The sequence below is a fragment of the Penicillium verrucosum genome (assembly GCF_028828655.1).
Source record: "Penicillium verrucosum strain IBT 35672 chromosome Unknown utg000002l_segment0_segment0, whole genome shotgun sequence".
NCBI lineage: Eukaryota > Fungi > Ascomycota > Eurotiomycetes > Eurotiales > Aspergillaceae > Penicillium > Penicillium verrucosum.
The window spans coordinates 484,722-501,871 of NW_026643211.1; the positions used below are offsets into that span (position 1 = coordinate 484,722).

Consider the following 17,150-nt stretch of genomic DNA (forward strand, 5'->3'; position numbering starts at 1 on the left):
TTCTTTGTTCCTCCCCATGGCTCTTCCTTCTACGCTTTCTTACCTGGAGACGTGTATCCTATCGCGCCACAATCTATTTTTGGCTCTCGTCTTAATGGTTACAGGGGTCTGAGGTATACGGGGCGAGCCGATGTCTTTCGTAGATTTAAATTAACCCAAGGCTCTGACCCTTTGGGGTGAATGGAGTCCACAAATTTTCTTTCACAAAATCCGCTGCTTTAAAGCCTGTTTGCATCTAGTATAAAAGGAAGAAATGGCCAGACAGCCCAACAAAGCACCGAGGCTTCTATCAACCATCAAAGAAAAAAACCAGAAGCATATTGGAGGAACCGCCGAGGTCAGATTCATTGAATGAGGCGTTTCAAAATTTCAAAGAACAAAGTAAAAAAATAGGGTGGAACGTCGAATGTCGAACGTCGAACGTCGAACGTCGAACTTCATCCAAGAGCATACTATGCCGTCTTTGCTTTATCTCATCTATGACCTTGAAGCTTTCTTTGAGATCGCATCGTTGATTGCTCCATCCGATGTGGATTCGGAGTGTAAAAAAAAAAAAAAAAAAGATACTTGGAATATAAATACCTTCGTAATTCCAGTCTTATATCTATTATTTATCCATGCAAAAGATTATTGATTTGTTAATCATACGGAGAAAGCACCAGCTTAGACGTGACTATCCTTTCGGTTGAAATATGCCAAGGGGTTCCTTTCCGCGGGCTGCAAAGCCTGCGCCTGCTGGTAAAGCTGGTGGTAATGGAAAACGGAAGAAAGATGACTCAGATGGAGAGGCAGAGCGGCCACCTCCAAAGAAGAAGACAAGAACGGAAATCCCGCAAATCTTGGACGAGGAACGTCTCGCAGCTGATCTCAACGTTGATTATTCGAAGAAAAGAAAGAAGCGTGGGCAACAAATACAAATGCCTAAAAAGCAGCAATGGACAAGAGTCAAAGATATCATCACAGAGCGGGAAGATGCACCTAAAGGCTGGAACCCAGAGGAGCCTGATCTGATGAAAGAGTAAGTTCTACCTGCTCTAGCTATTTCGCACGGGATTCACTATTTAATTTTATACCTGGTAATTGACCCTTGTTATGCAGTGATTTCCACGCTCAGATCGACAGGTGTCTCGAACGAATCTCACTGAACATCATGCCTCATGTCTATCAGGTTAAAATGAAAGAATTTTTGGAAAAGCAGGTGGAACGCGAGTGAGTCATCCTATAACTTCAAATTCCTTTAGTAGATACTGATCTCCATCCTTCTACTCAGTGAACTGATGGCTGCAGAGCCAGGCTTAAGTTGGCCGGTTGTACAGCGCCTAGATGAGCTCAAATTTATTTTGAACTGGCTCGTGGCGGAAAATGACGTACACAAAATGGTTGATACAGTAAATGCTCTCATTGCGCAATATCGATCAGGTGAATTGGATTATACTCCGGACCTCGTCACCTACTGGCATGCTGGAGTTCAGCTCTGTCTGCCGAGACCATTTCACTGGGATGAATACTCCTACATTCATGACAGATGTCAGGGGCATGAAGGGTTTTGGGTTGAAGGTGTATGTCTTGTCAAGAACCCTTTGATTGCATCATACTAAAACCAAATATTCAGTTTCTCGGGCGTGCGCCTGGCATGAGCAAGCTTTCGATGATATCCAAAGGGGATCCGCTTCAGAATTACACAACGGTAGCTATTCCCCTCTAAATTGCCATATTGGCCACTTTTTCTGTGTGCGATTTCTCATCATATTCTTTTAGGTACGGTTCACCCTTCGAATTCCCCATGGTCCGGTAGTTGCAGAAAAACAAGGGGACAAGGGAAAAGCCGGAAAAAACGGAAAAAACGGAAAAAATGGGAAAGATCATCAACCACAACCCAGGCCACCGAGCTTCGAATTCGATTTTATGGATGACACAGGCAGTACACTTTTATCCGTATTTGAAGAAGACATCAACCTTCTTCGGGGTCTGGGTGCACACGGTGGACAAACATACCCCTTGCCCCGATGCCTGGGTGTTGCAGCTCCTTATACCGCAGATGGGAGGCGGGTTCCCTCGCTATTTAGACAATTGGAAATCAACATGTGGAGCACAGATGACTCGGCTTATATGTCGTCTCGCTGGGACGCGATTCCAGCTAGTATCTGGCCTGGTCGAGCAACGGGGCCCGGATTTGACCGTTTGGGTGGGGCATGGCTGCGGCACAGATTTTACACAGGAACTTGTCCGGATCAGTCGCTGAATCTTCATGTTTTTGACTACAACCCTGGGATGCCACAGGGTCAGAGGACTCTTCCTACCGCGACATCGGCACAATTGGCCGCGCCTATCCGGACTCCAGGGCTTCAGCCCGTTTCGGACTTTCCTCATCTTGACCCAAATATGGCATCAGGGCATAGTTTGATCTAATTTACCAAACAATGGTGTGGTTAGGCTTTTTTTTGTACGTTATACATTTGTCTGCTGCCATATTTTTGTCTTCGTCCTTTTTTATTTTATTTTATTTTTTTGAAATTCTCTTATATTTCGCTATTTGAATTGCAAACCTCATTTGACTTTTAGGTTTAACATATACTACATGAATATATTACTTTGGTTTTGCGTAATAATAGCATGAACATAAACGTGGTAGATTACCCGAGTCCAATGGATTCAGCCATATTACGTAAGCCATATATATACTACCGAAAAAGGTTGAGCCAAAAAACAACTGGCAGAATGACACCGCCTAAGATATACCTACATCTGGTGAGCTGTAACCAGGCAGATCCAGGGCTTACCGGGTTGTGGATCGGGTGTGGGGTAAGGGTATTAGGCCCACCTACCTTAACACTAATTCCTGCTATGACCACTTTGTTCATCGGATACGTCGGTTTCAGTTTCACCTAGTTATTCAATCCTATGAGTCTCTTTATATGCGCTAGGAAAAGCCAATCCGGCCCTTTTAAGCTGCCGAGCTCGCTATGAACCCTCAAGTTTTCACTACCTACTTATGGATGGTGAAAGGGTGTACACAATGCGAGCAATAATTAGAATAGTCTGGATTGTGGCCTTAGGTGTCGACATTCAATGCCAAGACATTACTATATAAAGCTTCGGGCTTTCACTCAATGACACTTACACTATGCTACATACATTTGCTTCCCCCACGCTTACAGCATAACTACGTAACCCCATGACAGGGCTGATATATGAACATCATATTGACCATGGTTATAATTCTCCAGATTATTGAGAAAAGATCTCCGGTGTCTTCCCTAACTTACAATCATTTTCTTTCCTCATTGACTCCAGTGTATACAACCTTTCTATCTTTCTCGGATTCTCGGAGTCACCACACCGTGGGATTGTTTCCCGTACATACAGTGAAACATCTCCGTTTCAGCAGGAGGCACCGCAACATGACGTCAAAGTCAAGTGAAAAGAGCATCTCCGCCTATGGAGAAGCTCGTTCAACAGTGGAAGGGAAGCCTCTCGATGCCGAGACAATCCGTAAGATGAATGCCTGGTTTCGTGCCAGCATGTACTTATGTTTGGGGATGCTTTATCTTCGCGACAACCCACTCCTCACAGAACCTCTTAAGCTGGAGCATCTCAAAGCCCGGCTCTTGGGTCATTGGGGTTCCGATGCCGGGCAATCTTTCACTTGGATGCACATGAATCGTCTCATCAAGAAGTATGACCTCGATGTGCTTTTCGTTTCTGGTCCCGGACATGGCGCCCCTGGAATCATATCACAATCTTACCTTGAGGGTGTCTACTCGGAGGTCTACCCGGATAACGGCGAGGATACGGAGGGTATGAAGAAGTTCTTCAAACAATTCTCTTTTCCTGGTGGCATTGGAAGCCATGCGACACCCGAGACACCCGGTAGTATTCACGAGGGAGGTGAGCTAGGCTATGCACTCTCGCATGCCTTTGGCTCGGTCTTTGACAACCCCGATCTTATTACATTGACCATGGTTGGAGACGGCGAATCCGAGACCGGTCCACTTGCAACCAGCTGGCATAGCACGAAGTTCCTGAATCCGATCAACGACGGAGCAGTCCTTCCTGTTCTCCATCTCAACGGATACAAAATCAACAACCCGACGGTGCTTGCGCGAATTAGTCACGACGAACTTTCGTCTTTGCTCGTTGGCTATGGATGGAAACCATACTTTGTAGAGGGAAGTGATTTCGACAGTATGCATCAGGCCATGGCGGTTACACTCGAGCAATGTGTCACCGAGATCAAAGAGCACCAGAAGAAAGCCCGAGAGACGAAGACCCCGTTCCGACCCCGTTGGCCAATGATCGTTCTTCGCACACCCAAGGGATGGTCGGCTCCGCGAGAGGTAGATGGCCATCTCCTCGAGGGATTTTGGCGCGCGCATCAAATTCCCATCACTGATGTCCGCACCAACCCCTCTCATCTTAAGGTGTTGGAGACATGGATGAGGTCCTACAAACCAGAAGAGCTCTTCGACGAGAATGGCACCTTGATTCAGGAACTGAAGGAACTCGCGCCCACGGGTAACTCACGGATAAGTGCTAACCCCGTTGGCAATGGAGGTCTTCTACGCCGGCCGCTTCATATTCCTGATTTCCGGGAATATGGGTTCAAGGATATTAATCCAGGGTTGACAATTAAGGGAGGCATGACCAATATGGCAACATTCCTTCGTGATATAGTGGATCAGAACACGAAGAACTTCCGGCTCTTTGGGCCCGATGAGACTGAGTCTAATAAGCTTTCGGAGGTGTATAAAGCAGGCAAGAAAGTCTGGATGGGGGATTATTTCGAAGAGGATAAGGACGGAGGCAATCTGTCCCCCGATGGCCGCGTGATGGAGATCCTCAGTGAACATACCTGTGAAGGCTGGCTCGAAGGCTACATTCTTTCTGGTCGACATGGACTGCTCAACAGCTATGAGCCTTTCATCCACGTCATTGATTCTATGGTGAACCAACATTGCAAGTGGATCGAGAAGTGCCTCGAAGTGGAGTGGAGAGCCCGAATCTCGTCGCTAAACATCCTCATCACCGCCACTGTCTGGAGACAAGACCACAATGGCTTCACCCACCAGGACCCCGGATTCCTCGATGTGGTGGCTAACAAAAGCCCCGAGGTGGTTCGCATCTATCTTCCTCCTGACGGCAATACTCTCCTATCCGTGATGGACCACTGTCTCCGCAGTGTCAACTACGTGAATGTGATCGTTGCCGATAAACAAGAGCACATTCAGTTCCTGGACATGGACGCAGCCGTCGCGCACTGTACTAAAGGTCTCGGAATCTGGGACTGGGCGAGCAACGACCAAGGCGCAGAGCCGGATATCGTGATCGCATCCTGTGGTGATGTTTCCACACACGAAGCCCTAGCCGCAACTGCGCTACTACGAGAGTATCTCCCACAGCTCAAAATTCGGTTTGTTAATGTGGTGGATCTATTCCGACTGATTTCCGCCATCCACCATCCCCACGGAATGTCCGACAAGAGATGGAAGTCTATCTTCACCACTGACAAGCCCATCATATTCAACTTCCACTCCTACCCCTGGCTCATCCACCGACTTACGTACAAACGACCTGGTCAACATAACCTGCATGTGAGAGGGTACAAAGAAAAGGGCAACATTGACACACCATTTGAGCTGGCTATGCGCAATGAGACCGATCGATACAGTCTCGCCATAGCTGCCATTGATTTGGTTCAATCTCTCGGGAACACGGCAGCCGGCGTGAGAGAGAAGCTGTACAATGAGCAGCTTGCGGGGAAGTCTGAGGCTTTCGATAACGGGATTGATCCTGAACATATTCGGAACTGGAAATGGCCATACGCGAAAGAGTAGGGTGCTTCTTTTGATATTGGACATATTCATGTTAATACAGGTAAAAGCTGCCATAGTATACTCCGTAATACATTCCTAATTGTACTTGAATCAGCAGAAGAAGAATAATTCAACGTTCCAATTACCCCAGCCTCGTAACTACACTAATCCTCATCGGGGTTAAAAACACCAACCAGTCATATTCTCTGACCCCGGGATCACCGAATGAGTCATTGTTAATTGGAGCTCATACAATAGCTGCGAATATCACTTCATGGTTTTTCTTTCTAACAAGATACTATAACACACTGCAAATCCACAACTCAACTACTCTACCATAAAAATGTCCGAAACCACCAATAACCATCAAATCAAGGACGACATAAAGAAAGCCTATGATGAGATTGCCGGAGTCTACCTAAACTGGACCCAACCTTCACATGAAATACGCCTTTCCTATCTCGATCGCATGCTTCGATCCCTTGATCCGGTAAAGGGAAACTCCCAAATTAGCATCCTTGAGTTAGGATGCGGCGCCGGGGTACCGTGTACTGAACTTCTGGCATCGCGTGAATACATCAAAGTCACTGCAAATGACATATCCGAAACCCAAATTGCGATGGCGAACAAGCGGCTTCCTCAGTCCGTTACCCTGATACAAGGAGACATGATGGGATTGGAATTCAGCCAGGAGCATTTCGATGCAGTGATGGCCATGTATTCTATTTTTCATCTGCCACGCATCGAACAAACTACGATTCTCCGGCGCATTTTTGATTGGTTGAAACCTGGAGGACGACTTCTCGCGAATTTCCCCGAGAACGGATTTGCGAGCTCCTCTGATCAATCTTGGCTAGGCGGTACAGAAGGAGCAATGCATTGGAGTGGTTGGGGTAGAGATGAAATGAGAAGACTTCTCACGGAGATTGGCTTTGAGATGGAGATTGATGAGGTCGTCGTGGATTGTGAAGAAAAGAATGGAGTTTCGCAAAGTGTTCCATTTCACTGGATTTTAGCTAAGAAATGAGCAATATTGAAGATACCTCGCCGTAACCTCCAAGACCCCGTCCGAGGGTGGAGTCGACGATAGTTTGATTAGTGATAGTTCGATTAGTGATATACGCGAGCCGAGGAATCTTGTTCACCTCGGCCTTGGTTTATATTCCTTTTAGGGAGGGTATCTATCATCTTAATATACAAAGGAATATTCTATATTTTTCATGTCTATCAACATTCCTTGATTTACTCTTCCTCCAAGCAACAGCTTCCACTGGATTTGCTGCCCTATTTCCTTCTGACCCCTAGAATGGCGTTCGACACTTCTTTGACTAGGGCTTTGGGGATCCGGGTGCCCGTCGTGCAAGGTGGGCTTCAATGGGTCGCCTACGCTGAACTCGCTGCTGCGGTGAGTAATGCCGGAGGACTGGGTATTATAAATGCCCTGACACAACCGGATCCCGAGCACCTCCGTCAAGAGATCAGAAAAACTAGGTCTCTAACGAAGAGCCCCTTTGGTGTCAATATTACCCTTCTCCCCGCTCTTAATCCCCCCGACTACCCTGCATTCGTACAGGCAATTATCGACGAAGGGGTCAAAATTGTCGAGACTGCAGGAAACAGCCCGGGCCCCGTCATACAGCAGCTGAAAGCTGCAGGCGTGATTATAATTCACAAGGCAACAACGATTAGACACGCCAAAGCCGCTATCAAACTGGGGGCCGATATCCTCTCAATCGATGGGTTCGAGTGCGCTGGCCATGTCGGCGAGTCTGACATTGCTTCGTTAATCCTGAACAGTCGCGCCCGGCAAGAACTCGGTGACACTCCTTTTATCGCCTCGGGCGGCTTTGCGGATGGGCATGGGTTGATGGCAGCTCTGAGCCTGGGAGCTGCAGGAATCAATATGGGCACTCGGTTTATGTGCACCATCGAAGCTCCAATACATATGAAAGTGAAGCTCGCGATCGTCAAAGCTGACGAGCATCAAACTAGTCTCATCTTGAGACGGTGGAAAAACACGAGTCGGATGTTCTCCAACCATATGACGGCAAAAGCGATCGAGATCGAGTCTACGAACGCCAATGCGGAATTCCTCGAGGTTGCTCCGATCGTTAGTGGGGTTCGTGGGAGAGAAGTTCTTTTGCACGGAGATATTGAACATGGAGTACGAATACAACCCCCCCGGTCACCCCTAGTTTCGGAACTAGCTGAGCTGACCGAGTGAACAGGTCTGGTATGCTGGGCAGGTGATGGGGTTGATACATGACATTCCAACCTGCGCTCAGCTCATGGAACGTATTGTAAAAGAAGCGACGGGAGTTCTCTCTGGTCTTTCACAATGTGTGATGAAAGAGGAGCCACGCAGTCGACTGTGACCAAGCCAGAAAGTTTCTTGAGAGATATATTTAGTCCAGCTCCTAGTATATATGATTTACCCCAACTACAAGACTACCTATCGTATGCTGGATATGTAATCCGTACATGTTGATGTCCCTTCACGCCCGTCCATTACTTCCGAAAAGTTCATCCCAACTGCATTGGAAGCTATGCCCGAAACTCGGTACTGTAGATCTAGCTTGTGAGAATTAGAGCCGATCGCGTGTGTACCCTCATAACGTAGTTCTTAAAAAATAAGAACAAAACTGTGGTTTCCTTAACGGATGATTTAGGAGTATTTCTTTGAAATGGGACGGAGAATTAGATCTGAACGTAATAGGAGTGACAAGGATAGAAAAGCCGAGTATGTATGTTGGGATAATTTGCAATACAAAACCAGAGCGCCTCCTACAGCTTCGAAGATACCTGAGTCTCTTCCTTCTCTGCTAGCTCTCTGAGCTGTCGCCGAAGGATCTTTCCGGTTGGGTTTTTGGGAATTTCATCCACAAAGCGAATTCCACCACGGAGACGCTTGTGTGGTGCCATCTTACCATCAAACCACCTCCTGATGCTGAGCTTCTCCGCCTCCACTTGTTGGCTTGTGTTTTGGGACCTGTTCCTCGAGCTGCGAACGACATATGCCCGTGGTAACTCTGTTCCCTCCGCTGGACTATTTACGCCGATGACCGCGACATCACTGATCGCATCATGCTGAAGGAGAACACCTTCCAACTCTGCCGGTGCTACCTGGAAGCCTTTGTATTTGATGAGTTCCTTCACCCGGTCGGTGATGTAGAGGTTTCCATCGATGTCCTGGAAGCCAACATCCCCGGTCTTAAACCATCCATCTGGCGAGAGTGCGGGTTGAGAATGCCCACGATATCCCATGAAGATATTCGGCCCACGAATATATAGTTCTCCAACTTCACCACTGGGGACTTCCACAGATATGGTGTCGTCTTGCAGGAATGTCATATATTTTGCCTCCATGTTAGGTAGCAGTTTCCCTACAGAGCCTGCCGCCCTGTCCCAGTCTTCCCATGGTTGTACATGAGAGGCTGGGCTAGCCTCAGTAAGGCCATAACTCTGCTTTAAACCAACTTTGATCTGGGAGAAGATCCGTTTAATCATTTCGGCAGATAAAGGTGCTGCACTAGAGTTCAGCATCCGGAGACTTGACAGATCATATTTTGTTATGATATCAAGCTTTCCCAATTCAAGGGCGACTGGCGGTACAACGTGTGTATATGTGATTCGGAAGTTTTGCACGTGAGCGCAGAATTTCTGAACGTCGAATGTAGTCATGAGTACGACCTGAAACCCACTGTACAGAGGAGAATGTACACCGCACGCCAGTCCTGTTACTTACCCGTCAGATTTTGTATAGGTACCTAGATTTGGGAATAAACTTCCTTACCGTAGATATGGAAAAGTGGGAGAAAGATCAGGACCCTATCCCCTCCTCCATCGTCTCCGCCGTTATGCGTAAGTTGACGGCCCTCCACTGCATCGGTTTGAAGCACATTCGACACAATATTGTGGTGCGAGAGCAATGCGCCCTTCGGGTACCCCGTCGTACCTGAAGAGTACATGAGATATGCGGGGTCTTTCTTCGGGTTTACAAGAGGTCTCTCCTGTACTCCTGAATTGGGGCCGCCGCATATGTCCGTGAAATGCCTGGCTCGAGTCTCCGGATCTCGGACATCGCCGATGAGGATGATGCGTTCCCGTGGAATGCCGGCCACCTTTGCTGCTTGTAGAGCTACTTTGAGCATGGAGAATTGTGTAATGATCGCTGTGGCACTGCAGTCTTTCAGTTGGGAAGCAAATTCTTCTGCGGTGTATCTTGGGCTGGCAGGAGACACGATTCCCGCCGCCCATAGAGTGCCAAATGTGACAACCGGAGTGTCAATAGAATTGACAGTGAATAATGCCATGACGTCCCCAGATTTCCATCCGAAATGTGTCCGGAGGCCCCGTCCGAAAGCAATGGCCGCATCTTTGGTCTGTGCATATGTGTATGTTCTCCTAGTGTCGGCATCCTCCCACAGTACTGTTGACGGTTATTACAGAATTCCACAAACGCTGTATCCAATTCATTAAAAGAGGTCTTACCTTTAGTGTCCGGGTAAGCTCGGTCTTTTCGCTCAAAAAAGAACGTCCAGAGATCGAGCTCTGGAATATCAATAGCTGGATAGGTAGATTTGAAAGTCATCGTCGAACGACTTTTACGCTTCGTGTGATGCAGTAACGAAATCCGAGAGGTTCTAGGATGTGCGTCTTGTGTGATAACTCTGCAATTCAATTAGATAAATTGAACAAAGGTGGTAACCCTCTCTCCAGGGCTAAGATGGTTGATTAGTGATCATGCCGAGGCGATGATCTCGGCATTCGAGTGAGAGAATAATCATTTTTATAACATTACCTAGGTACCGAGTGCATCGGATTACTCATAACTACTTGGCCATTGAGCACTTCAGAAATATGGAAACTGTTTATTTTCAACCTCGGGTTTGTCGGGGCAACAAGATACACTTAGTGATCTTGGAAATAGTGACCTCACGGAAATCGCATATTTCAAGAGTGTAGCTACATCGGTGGCTATCGTTGCTCCCAAATCGCCCTTCAACATGTCATACAATCCCGAAAACAAGCCTGTTATCGCTGTGGTAGGCTGTGGCCCTGGAATTGGCGCAGCTGTTGCCCGGCACTTCGCCTCAAAAGGCTTCGTCACCGCACTGCTTGCTCGTACTGAAGACAGCCTCCGGACCATAGCCACCGGCATCGATGCTGAATTTGGCGTGGGCATATCGCGGTACTACATCACTGACCTGCGCATCGAGGAATCTGTCATCTCGAGTTTCAGAGTGATTCGCGATGAACTAGGACCCGTGCAAGTCCTCGTCTACAATGCCGGTGCTCGTCGAATTAATGGCAGAGAATTACTAGAAACGACGACGGAGGAGTTTGAAGGCTTCACCAAAATCAATCTGTTTGGTGCGTTCTGGTCCACCAAATGCGTTTTGCCGGATATGCTGGACAGAGAACGAGGGACTATCATCTACACTGGTGCCACAGGCTCTCTACGCGGGTCGCCTGGCCTGGGCAGTTTCTCGCCGGGGAAATTCGGGTTACGCTCGTTGGCGCAAGTTGTCGCTCGCGAATATCAAAATCGGGGCATTCACGCATCGCACGTTATCATCGACAGCCCCGTTGATGGGAAGCTGGTTGGCGGGGTCAAAAAGCGACAGTGGCAACGAGAGAATGCAGCTGAGAAATTGGAGAATATTGAAGCACATCTTTTGCAGCCGACCGACCTTGCTCATATATATTGGTTTTTGCATACTCAGCCACGCAGTACTTGGACGCATGAACTGGATGTCCGGCCCCAGAAAGAGGACATGTTTTCCAAGCTTTAGGATACGATTGCGGGGTGACATACCAGTGGTAGACTAGCCTTACGCATATGAATAACTATATAATTATCTTGCTGATTTGAGTTGTGTCGCAATGATCATTTGTCAGAAATCCCTGCACAAATGTGAGCAGCTGCAGAAAGACTAGGGACAACCTTCCTGTCTCCCTCCCCCTACGCACTGTTAGTGAATGATGTGGGAATGCAGGAGATAAATAATTTACGAAGTAATTTCCCAGGTTTGATAGAAATAATCCTGAAAATTCGAGGAAGTCGTCTAACTCGTCTTGATTGACGTAACCTTGATTGACTAGGTCATTCCACTTTCCTCCACAGGCTTTTGGTAACCCTAAGATGAAATCAAAAATTCCCGTCCCCTCAGGCGATATTTGACGGATAATTATTCTGGTGCCATGCCAAGCAGCTTGTGCCAAATGATGGACATAGAGCTTCTCGCGCTGCGTGAGGCTGTCGAAGAGCCCTTTAATGACAAGTTGGTGTGTGGGTGCGCGTTGGCCAGACCAGCTTGGAATCGACATCATCTCAACAGGCAATGTGCGCCTAGCTTGATCTATGCACGAGAAAAGTGGAATGAGTGAAAGGATGCTTTTAGCTTATGTATAATATAAAGCGGGATCAATTTTGGCTTTCCTATTGAGATACAGTCACGGGTTGTCGGATAGACACAAAGAGAAAAGAGGCTTATGTCAAGCCCCTGTTTCCTTGGGCTCTCTGATCATCAATGCGAACTTCTGGCTTCCCTCTCCACCACGCTCCGTGTAATCCAGCTGTATTTCTTCAACGATCTTCCACCCGTGCCTCAAATACGCTGGCACTCCTTCCATCGTAGCTTCCAGATATATCCGGGCGTTACTAGAGTCTGCTTTTTCAATACCCCATTTTAAAAACTCACTTCCTATTCCAATTCTTTGATACTCTGGTAGTACGCATAGCAGTTCAAGGACTAGTAGTATTGTTAGCAGTCAATATCGTAAAGTTTTCATACAGCAAAATGGGTTGACGAACCAATATCAGTTTCCTTGAGATGTATGTCCCTACTACGTTTTATCATTTCCTCGTAGAACGTGTAGGTACCCCTATTCAACTTTGGGGCATACGCCCACATATTCTGAATTTGCGCTTGTGCATCGTTGCTCAGACTTGCGTCCACGGCTCTTTTGAACTCGTAAATAGCTGGTATATTCCAGCGGCTGTATGCGATGATATCACCGGTTTCAGTGTCGACACCCGCTAGAATATGGCACTCTGGTTTGGCGAAATACTCGAGGGAAGAGACTGTTTTGAATGTGTGAATTGCCAATGGATCACATCCCTTGTATGTGCTGCGCATATAATTGGACGAGGGAAAAGACCGAATTTCAATGCTCACAAGTGCACTCAGGTCAGATACATTGGCGTACTTTATTTCAAGAGGCACAGATGGACCTGGCGCCATCTTTGCCGTGAGTATGAAGGTTCAAATTGAATTTGTGATGGAGAATCTACGTTGTAGATCTTTGATTGAAGAAACAATGTATGTGGATTCCTATGAACAAAGTGGACAGAGAGAGGAGAGAAGGGAGGAATGGAGAGAGAGAGAGAGAGAGAGACAGAGAGCAAGACAGAGAAGAGAGAGAGAAGCTATCTACTACATGGGAAGTGCCTCAGGCACCCAGGCACACCTACCTTGTATAACCTTGGAAGCATATGTTAGCATGGCTGAGTTGTCACCAAACCCAGATGCAAATACATAGCTATTTATATCTGAATAAACATACAACATGCGCCTGAGGCACCTTGTAATATTGTACGAGGTAGAGATGTAATGTTGTTTAGAACGTCCACCTCAATCGCTGACCGCTGATTCTTTAGGATCTTAGGATACCCAACCGAAACAAAATCCCAAAGTTATCTAACATCTCCTAGAATCCAAAAAATAAGTATTTACAGATAGAAAGGATGGAGTTTCCTCAAACTCACATCCACCATCCCCAAACCCCCCACACCCACACGGTTATCCTACTCCATGGTCGCGGCAGCGATGGCCCTGAGTTCGCCGAAGAGCTCTTCTCATCTTCAACCTCCAAGAACAAAAACCTGCCTTCCTGTCTACCCTCCTATCGCTGGGTGTTTCCAACATCACGCGACCGATGGAGCACTACATTCGAAGAGGAAATGTGCGCCTGGTTTGACGCCTACTCCTTAGGCAATATCCACGAACGACAAGAATTACAGAAAGAGGGAATAAGAGAGTCAGTCTTGTATATTCTCGATACAATCGAGGAGGAAGCTCGACTACTAGATGGACGGTTCTCCCACATCTACCTTGGAGGTATGAGTCAGGGGATGGCAACCGCCTTGTGGGTGTTCTTCGCTGCAACTGCGACAGGCCGAATCCAAGGACCACTAGGTGGACTATTTGGCTTTTGTGGTTGGTTGCCATTCGCGCAGCAGCTAGAGCAGTTGCTTTCTGATCTGTCTCTTAGTCCTGGTAGCTCTCAGACACAGAGTTTAATATCCGGGTTCTTCTTTGATGAAATTGCCGGTGATACATTGCGCTCTGACCAGCCTGTCGATAGTTCTATTTTATCTACGCCTGTGTTTCTAAGTCATGGAGCAGACGATCCATGGGTATCTGTGGAGCTTGGACGGCAGGCATGTCAAGTTCTACGGAGAATTATGGTACGCGTTGACTGGCAGGAGTTTACTGGGGCAGAAGGTGACGGCCACTGGGTTAAGGAACCTGGGGGCTTTGACCGTATCCTGCAATTCCTTAAAGGTTGATTTGTTTAGATAGGCTGCCAGCGGATTGTGTTTCCGGGGTATTAATATCAAAGAGTATCTTAACTAGGATAGGTGTATTATTGTCTAATTTCATTGAAAGTCTACTCTACTTCCTAGTAGCTCTTTGCCTTCTAATCGTCCGCACAAAGAACATGCGTTGAAGGCAAGAAAGACCTTGACTAAGAAAAAGATGATGATTCACAATGATAATAACGCCCCGAATTTTGCGATGGAAATTGAAAGCAGAGATGCCTGCAACAGAAGGCGATGCGCCGTGGCGCCGAGATAGGTGAGAAAAGGTGCAACAGCAGCGGATTAAATGGTTGAGAAGAACATGGAGATATAGGTGGCGTGATGTAGGTCATTGAAGCTTAACATAGTACATTAAGGTTGATGTAAGGAAAGATGCTGTTGATGATTTAGTATCGCCCAATGGGAAGATCGTGACGGTGAAGATCCTTGGACCATTCTGGTGCAACCTTATCACGCTCGTAGAGCAGCCCACAGTTATGGCAGAGTGTCTGGAGAAGATGTTAAAAAAATTGCTTGCGGTACGTTCTAAAGTAGCACTTACTCGTGGGCCATCTGGGCCATCACGCACAGCCCAAACTGCTGTGCCCCACACAGCACAGTTCTTGCATCTCCAGCTTTGACGTTCCCTATAGACAGAAAGAATTAGTGAATATTCCAGCGAAACATGTCTAGCGGCCACATACCATTCGGAAAGCGTGCCACCACCGCCACCATATCCAGCCCCTGATCCGGTATCAGGAGTTCCTCGGCCACCAGGAGTGCCACTTCTGCCCGTAGGGCTCAAGCTGCGGAACCGGCGCTTGCGCTTATTCCTTTCTCCGCGTCCGAGTGGAGTCTCACTCTCTACCTCGAAGTAATTGCCACTGTTCTGCCTTGAGATCTCAGGTGTGATGCCCGTGGTTGAAGAAAATCTGGCTGTTTCTCGGCGCAGACGTCGGATCTGACGCTCACGGTCACCTTCTCTCCGTTCGATTTCTTCTTTAGACAGTGTCTCGACTTGAGGTTGCCACCCATCACAAATTGTTTCAGGGTCGTAACGCCAGCCAGCCTCCACGCCGTTGGCTGCCAAATTTTCAATTTCGTTACCGTAGCCATTGATAAGCGCACCGCTTTCGCAGACTTCCTTTTTGAATTTCAGGACCGCTTCGTAGATGGCATGCGAAATCGCACTAACCCATTCACCACCAAGGCTGAGATCTGCGCAAGTGATGCGCGCGAACTCTTCAGCCATGCCAGGTGGGTGTAGCAGAGACCATTCGAATTTGTCTGTGTACAGCTTGTTTTGCAGGTTGATGTTGAGAGTAATCAAGCACCGATATGCGTCATCTGGGTTCAGAAGGCTGTCATTTACCAGCGCTTCCTTGGTTACGGTGACAGTGGTCGTCACATTAGGCCGGCTATCAGGTGTCTCAACGTTGGCAACAGCTGGTGTCGTTGGCGTGTCTCTTGACGGTTCAGTCTGGGGCAGAACACTGGGCACGGTGCCTGCATCTGTGCTCTGGAAGAGAGGGTGGAGAGCAACACCGGCGTATTCCTCAAGCTGCTGTCGGATCTGATTGCTGATGGTCATGGTCGTGGCTTGAGGATTTGGGAGATCAAGATCGCGAACGAAACCAACAGCAAATTCTTCAGGCGTTGAGAGTGATTCGTGAAGGTTCCATAAGAAGGTATCCTTAATACGGAAGGGGGGTAATGGTTCGGGTCTGCGATACGCAGGAAGAGTCTGGTTGATGCTAGGGTCCACGGCAGTACGTGGGAAAGGGAATGGTTCGAGAGGTTGATGAGCGGGGACTTCGACGTCAATTCGGATGGGAACGAGAGTCAAGGGGAGTTGCGCTTGAATCTGCAGTTGATCGGCACACCTAGAATCACCACGCTGTATGTTAGCCAGATTTATGGATAGACGGGAAAGACAGTGGCGACTGTCGTTAATGGCCACATCAGTCCTGACGATGGGGAACATACGCTGGTCGCAACATTCTCTTGATCATCCACTCGCGAAAGAGGCCTTGCACCTCCACCGGCGCATGCACTTCTTTGCCCAGCTTCTCTGAGTAGGGCACCAACTTGTCGGTAGCGGATTCTTCGCGCCGAAGACTCCTCAGTCCCGTCGGCCGCCGGGGTCCATCGTTCTCATCAAAATCCTCGTCATCATATCCATCTTCTGCATAATTGATGGCTGTAGTTCCACGCTTCGTGGTGCGCGGAGTCGGGCCGGCCTGAGACGGAGGATTGACAGGTGTGAGCAACGCGTTTCCATACTGGCGCATGCGCGGAGGGTAGGAGCTGATATATCCTCGGAGAGGGGACATGTTGGCGATTCAATTGCACAATAACATGCCCCTTCGAGGGTATGGGCGGGGAGGATAGAGAGCTTGCGATTGTTTTGATCGGATCGATGTTCGAAGGGCTGATCACTGCAGTGAGGCACAACTGAGAATGGTCCAAGCGCGAAAGAGTTAACAACGAGTACTTGTATGATGCCACAGCATAAAGTAAACGTGTGACAAAAATTAAGACCGCGTCAAAGGCATCCAGATAGGATTCGACTGGAGAGATTGGCTTTGGGATCGATATTCTGCGCGACTTTGCCCAATTCCACGCTAGTCCCATTCCAGGGGGCATCATGTGATTAATGCCTCAGGCCATCAAATCAAAACCAACTGAGGACAAGAATGGACTTGTCATGTCTTTTTAATTGTCTTTTAAGACGTTCTTTTGGATGTTCC

The 17,150-nt window shown here is 47.8% G+C and overlaps 9 protein-coding genes across 9 annotated transcripts; 6 read left to right on the forward strand and 3 right to left on the reverse strand.

The window, feature by feature from the left end:
• Positions 1–692: 692 nt before the first annotated feature.
• On the forward strand, positions 693–2,409 carry N7516_005835 (uncharacterized protein; the record flags this gene model as incomplete). Its single annotated transcript, XM_057218555.1, has 5 exons — positions 693–1,018; positions 1,099–1,209; positions 1,271–1,559; positions 1,613–1,687; positions 1,759–2,409. The coding sequence occupies 5 exons, from the start codon at positions 693–695 to the stop codon at positions 2,407–2,409; spliced, it is 1,452 nt and encodes a 483-aa protein (XP_057072646.1).
• Positions 2,410–3,401: 992 nt separating this feature from the next.
• Positions 3,402–5,834, forward strand: N7516_005836 (phosphoketolase family protein; the record flags this gene model as incomplete). Its single annotated transcript, XM_057218556.1, has 1 exon — positions 3,402–5,834. One exon carries the CDS (start codon positions 3,402–3,404, stop codon positions 5,832–5,834), a length of 2,433 nt encoding a protein of 810 aa, XP_057072647.1.
• A 322-nt stretch (positions 5,835–6,156) lies between these two features.
• Positions 6,157–6,840, forward strand: N7516_005837 (class I SAM-dependent methyltransferase; the record flags this gene model as incomplete). Its single annotated transcript, XM_057218557.1, has 1 exon — positions 6,157–6,840. The coding sequence occupies one exon, from the start codon at positions 6,157–6,159 to the stop codon at positions 6,838–6,840; it is 684 nt and encodes a 227-aa protein (XP_057072648.1).
• A 279-nt stretch (positions 6,841–7,119) lies between these two features.
• On the forward strand, positions 7,120–8,188 carry N7516_005838 (NAD(P)H-dependent flavin oxidoreductase; the record flags this gene model as incomplete). Its single annotated transcript, XM_057218558.1, has 2 exons — positions 7,120–7,977; positions 8,042–8,188. 2 exons carry the CDS (start codon positions 7,120–7,122, stop codon positions 8,186–8,188), a joined length of 1,005 nt encoding a protein of 334 aa, XP_057072649.1.
• A 409-nt stretch (positions 8,189–8,597) lies between these two features.
• Positions 8,598–10,404, reverse strand: N7516_005839 (acyl--CoA ligase; the record flags this gene model as incomplete). The annotated part of the gene is made up of 3 exons (XM_057218559.1): positions 8,598–9,547; positions 9,607–10,242; positions 10,305–10,404. The coding sequence occupies 3 exons, from the start codon at positions 10,402–10,404 to the stop codon at positions 8,598–8,600; spliced, it is 1,686 nt and encodes a 561-aa protein (XP_057072650.1).
• A 415-nt stretch (positions 10,405–10,819) lies between these two features.
• N7516_005840 (uncharacterized protein) lies at positions 10,820–11,608 on the forward strand (the record flags this gene model as incomplete). Its single annotated transcript, XM_057218560.1, has 1 exon — positions 10,820–11,608. One exon carries the CDS (start codon positions 10,820–10,822, stop codon positions 11,606–11,608), a length of 789 nt encoding a protein of 262 aa, XP_057072651.1.
• A 703-nt stretch (positions 11,609–12,311) lies between these two features.
• On the reverse strand, positions 12,312–13,060 carry N7516_005841 (GNAT family N-acetyltransferase; the record flags this gene model as incomplete). The annotated part of the gene is made up of 2 exons (XM_057218561.1): positions 12,312–12,568; positions 12,631–13,060. The coding sequence occupies 2 exons, from the start codon at positions 13,058–13,060 to the stop codon at positions 12,312–12,314; spliced, it is 687 nt and encodes a 228-aa protein (XP_057072652.1).
• Positions 13,061–13,563: 503 nt separating this feature from the next.
• On the forward strand, positions 13,564–14,388 carry N7516_005842 (alpha/beta hydrolase; the record flags this gene model as incomplete). The annotated part of the gene is made up of 1 exon (XM_057218562.1): positions 13,564–14,388. The coding sequence occupies one exon, from the start codon at positions 13,564–13,566 to the stop codon at positions 14,386–14,388; it is 825 nt and encodes a 274-aa protein (XP_057072653.1).
• A 419-nt stretch (positions 14,389–14,807) lies between these two features.
• On the reverse strand, positions 14,808–16,733 carry N7516_005843 (putative RSC complex subunit Sfh1; the record flags this gene model as incomplete). The annotated part of the gene is made up of 4 exons (XM_057218563.1): positions 14,808–14,909; positions 14,963–15,047; positions 15,105–16,283; positions 16,387–16,733. The coding sequence occupies 4 exons, from the start codon at positions 16,731–16,733 to the stop codon at positions 14,808–14,810; spliced, it is 1,713 nt and encodes a 570-aa protein (XP_057072654.1).
• Positions 16,734–17,150: the final 417 nt, after the last annotated feature.